At 51.8% G+C, this 4,792-nt stretch overlaps 1 protein-coding gene across 1 annotated transcript in view; it reads left to right on the plus strand.

The window, feature by feature from the left end:
* Nucleotides 1–322: 322 nt before the first annotated feature.
* Nucleotides 323–4,792, plus strand: part of FAM124B (family with sequence similarity 124 member B) — an 18,259-nt gene continuing 13,789 nt past the window's right edge. Inside the window, exon 1 of the mRNA XM_008690404.1 lies at nucleotides 323–1,272. Coding sequence (XP_008688626.1) covers nucleotides 541–1,272 — 732 coding nt within the window. The 5' untranslated portion in view covers nucleotides 323–540. The remainder of the gene's footprint in view (nucleotides 1,273–4,792) is intronic.

Here is a 4,792-nt window from a genome sequence, read left to right on the forward strand (position 1 = left end):
AGGGAGAAAAAAAATCCTGGCAAGGGGACAAGTTTCGAGTATTGTTTGAAAGCACTCATTGTATTCAGGTGGCCTGGGAGCCTACTGTAAACACAGAGAGATGTAAGGAGGAAATCAGAACCCATTGTGGGCCCATAAAATGGATGTCTTTTCAACTAAACAGATTGCTATCAGCCAACAGAGCCGACTCCTGTTCCTTTTGCCTGGTCATTTCCTTTGCTGAGTGCCCGTAAGAACCACCCACTTGGGTGTTTCTCAGGATTATAGGTTTTTAGGTCAAACAGAAACCCGGGGCAGTGCCTGGACAAGCCCAAGGCGTGGTTACATTATGCGCGAGCTGGATGACATTGACCCCGAGGCTGTTGTGCCCCAGTCTGTTGGATGGTCTGGCTGTGAGGCCACCGGCAACCGGGAGCCCAGGTTAGGACCTTTGCTCTGCAGTGGCTGCAGGTTTCCTGGTGGGCTGAACGCTCCTTCGCTGCAGAGGCTTGACCGTGGGCCTCCACGCCTGCTCCCTCTGTCCTCCTCGGGCAGCGCGGAATGGACGGGACACCGGAGCCTCTGGCCATGACCGTCCACCTCCTCGCCCACTCTGGCCATGGCTCGCTTCTGCAGCAAACTCTGGATCAGCTCCTGGACTGCATTTGCCCAGACGTCCGCCCCTTTCTGGTGTCAGAGCGGGTCAGTCCAGTGAAATACTATGACAAGTGCCACTCCAAGCGCTCCCGGTTCCCGGGGATGTCTGTCTTGCTCTTCCTGCACGAGAGCCTGGGAGAGGAGCGGCTATTTCGCGTTCTTGACTCCCTCCAGCACTGGCCGTGGCAGTGCTACCCTGCCCCGAATGCTCGGGGGAGGCCGTGTCCCTACGTTCTTGCCAACCAGGAGCTCTACAGTCTGGACAGCCAGATGCCGGTCTGGGGCGTGCGGCAGGTGCGCTGCGGCGTCGAGATCCTGAGGGTGACGGTCTACTGCAGCTTTGATAACTACGAGGATGCCATCAGACTCTACGAGTTGATCCTGCAGAAGGGAGCCACCGCTCAGAGGAGCAACTTCTGTTTCTTCGTGCTCCATGCCACCGAGCGCTTCGCTCTGCAGTTCTCCCTGGAGCAGCTGCCCCTCGGAATGTCAGTGGACCCCAAGGAGTCTTCAGTGCTGCAGTTCAAGGTTCAAGAGATCGGCCAGTTGGTGCCTCTTCTACCCCACCCGTGCGTCCCCATCAGCCGCACCAGGTGGCAAACACAGGACTACGATGGCAACAAGATCCTGCTTCAGGTATCCTGGGGTTTTGCCTCTGATCTGTGTAGATGCACAGGAAACTGTGATTTTACCTCTGAGATGGGCCTTCGTGATGATTTAAGGCAGTGGTTCTTAACCTTGCTGGCACATCAGAGCCCCTGGGGAGCTTGCAGAAATTCCCAAGCCACACTTGCACCCCAGGCCAGTTAGATCGGCATCTCCGGGGGTGCCTTGGAGGACTCAGATATGTGGTGTCAGGGTTGAGAGTCACTGATCTAATAAAATCCCCTCATCTGACAGATAACGGAGGTCATGCTCCGTGAGCTCGTAGCTGGCGCAAGAGGTTTGCAGGAGAATCAGACGACACCCCATCTCAGATTGTCCTTTAAAACTGTATGCAAATACTTGGCCCACGCTTTGGGTTCGAGAATAGTGTCAGCTCGTTCACATCTGACCTAAGGAGGCTGAGGTTGTCATTATGTTTGGGGATGTTAAGTTTGCAGTCCTGTTGACTTCAGTTTTAGTTTTTTTTTCCTGTTGACTTAATGTTTAAGCAGCTTGGATCACTGTCAGTTTCTCCCCAAATCAAGTTAGATGGTTAGAACTCCTTTAAAAAGAAAGTCTGGATATTAAAGCCCTCTTCTGTAAGCATCCCATTTAAGCCAGGCACAGTCATGATCGCTACCGTAATGGGTCGTCTCGCATGGAGCGCTCTGTGGCTGTTGAGCCTTGCACCCCGTAGCTGCCTGGCTTAGCCTTGACTCCTTCATTAGCACAATGAAAGTACTATTAACCTCCTCCTAGAGTGTGGGCTGTTGTAATGCTTCAAGTGCTTAGGATAGTGCCCAGAATGCAATTTTATGCCATTTTAGCTATTATTATCTGTTATGACCTAGACTAAATGTTATTACATTGATTATTTAATTCTTACAACCACCTAGAAAGTCACAATTTTGCCCATTTTGCAGATGAGAAAACTGAGGTACTCAGTTAATTGTCTAAGGCACAAGACACAGGGAGGGAAGTGTCTACTCAGCTCCAAAACCCACGCAGTGACCCATGACCGTCCAGGGCTCGGTGGGTGTGTGTGGACTGTGAGTGAGCGCAGGCAGGGGGGGTGTGCTACTCACAGCAACATGTTCTGTGGCTTCTGTCCTTGAGAAACGGTCAGAAACCCCTTTAGGGCCTATTGGGTAAAGTAATAACAGGACGGAAGACGAATAGTCTTTCCCTTTGATTAATCTTGTTGTCATCTGCTTTGAGTTATTAATAACATGAATCCTATTGACTCTATATGAAAAGACTTTTAAATTATTTACCATCTTGTTCCCCTAAGGTGGACAGGCACTGCTTTTGTGTTTTATATTAACGCAGCCATTTCCGAGGCATCTAAAGTCTCTCCTTCAGCCTTGGTCAATCTCCAGCCTTTAAAATCAACCTCACTGTCAAACAAACGTTTAACACGTGTGTGCAGCAGGGAGCACGTTTTTCACTGTTCCTCTTTTTAAAATCAACCCAACCACCTTGGACCAGACGCTCTTCTCTAAACCAATGACTGCACCCAAGGAAATGGGAGTCTGTGGGCCAGCGTAGCTCTGAGGCAGAGGCTCTGCCCTCCACACGTGGACTGTCCGTGGAGTCAGACCTTCCTGGGACCCCCAGGGGAGAGTAAGAACCCCCAGCACGGCAGTAGGGGAACAAATGCGGGGTGGCCCAGGTGACGGATGTGGACCGGAAGAAAGAAAATAATACCTACTCAAGGGAAAACCATAACCACCAATTACCCTCTCCACAAGTGACCTTTCCTCAGGGCTGGAATGGCCACGCGTGTGGGCGTGCTAGACATGGTGAGGGCGGGCGACGGGCAAAGCTTCCTGAGGAGCGATACCTGGGCCTGCTGAGGCTGGACGGCCCGGAAGGAAGTAGCCAGATGGAGAAGGGAGGAGGGTGTTCCGAAGAGGAGACACCGTGGGTGACCGTGTGTGCTGGGGCCTTTTCTCAGCAGGGCGTGTTCAGAACACTGCCTGAGGTTCTGTGTGGCTGGGGTGAAAAGAGGGGGTCGGGGGAAGAAGGGGAGCAGGTGGCTGGAGACCACATCATCAGGAAGGTGGTCAGCCACTGGAAGGTAAGCACCACGAGGGCGGGCAGCTCTCTGCCCACTTTTGTATTCCCGGTACCTGGAACAGTGTCGGCCACACGGGAGGCAAATGCAGTCCTGTGTGAATGAACCAGAGCCTTGCTAATAGCTACTGTTGTGTCCTTACTGCAATCGGCGGTCGCTGAGAGGGCCTGTGTGTGGTACTGACACACACGATTTGCTATGAGGATCGAAAAAGAGAATATAAATGGAGGTGCTCTGTGAAGTGGAAGCCGTAGGAGATCGCCCAGAAGCAATGCGATTATTGTCTGCGTGTGTAAGAAGCCACTCACTGTCTCACCAGACACACACAGTGAACAATTCCTTTCCCACATGACCTCCTGTCAACACAGCCGGTTGGACGCTTCTCAGAGTCTAGAATGTGTATTTTTGATGAGAGTGATAGTAGGGGGCATAGTAGATGCTCAGTGAATGAATGAATGTGTCAATAAATGATCAAATATGCTCATGTTTCTTCATTCACCAAGTCCTCTTCCTGAGTGCCTACCCTGCGCCAGGCCCTGTTCTAGACCCTGTTCTCCATTCGTCTTAGTTCTTAACAGCTGCAAAAGTACGGTGGGTTGATTCTTCCCTTCCCACTTCTAGCAGACCTCTTTGTCCCTGTGTTTTTCCCACGGTTGCCCTGTGGGAGATGAGACAGCCATCCCTCCGTGACCCTTTGGTGAGGTGTTCGGTGTGACGTCACTCTGCCTTCTGTGTTAGCTGTGATGTGTGATGTTGGGCTGATGGGGGCCCAACTGTCCTGCAAGTGCCTGGAAAACCAAGTGGCCTATGGTAAATGCCCTGTCCCCACCTTGAGTGGAGGGACAGAAAGGGTTAATTTGACGGAGTTTGGGAAAGTTGTGTGGAGGATGTGAGACTTGGAGGATGACCGAACGAGGCAGTAGAAGGGTATAGGGCTGGAGAGTTCAAACGAGTTTAGGAGAGCGATTTTTGGCCCACTGAGTATGGGTGCAACAGGCATGAGAGAGGCGTTTATCAATGTTTTTAGAGAGGGGGTGGACATGACAGTCTGTAGTATGCACTTCAGAATGCTAACCCCGGTCCCATCACAGACGGTAGACTGGCCGATCCAGAGGCGACGTCAGGAATCCAATCAGGGGCCAGCGATGTTTTGAGTAAGAAGACCCACAATGGAAGTGTGAGGTTAAATATGCACTAGTTCGGGGTAGACGTAACAGATTTGGAAATGAATTAGACGTAGGGGTCAAAAAGAGGGAGGTGATGATGAGTCTGGGCACACTGGGTTTGAGATGCTTGCAGGTCATTCCGGTGAAGATATTCCCGAGTCAGGTGGCCTCTGAGAGCTGGAGCGTAGACTAGGGCATAGGCTGGGGCCGATGGTTGAAGCCCTGGGAAGAAGTGCTGTTATCAAGGAAGAGAGCGTAGAATGAGAAG

This window comes from Ursus maritimus, unplaced genomic scaffold (assembly GCF_017311325.1).
Source record: "Ursus maritimus isolate PB19 unplaced genomic scaffold, ASM1731132v1 scaffold_1, whole genome shotgun sequence".
Classification (NCBI taxonomy): domain Eukaryota; kingdom Metazoa; phylum Chordata; class Mammalia; order Carnivora; family Ursidae; genus Ursus; species Ursus maritimus.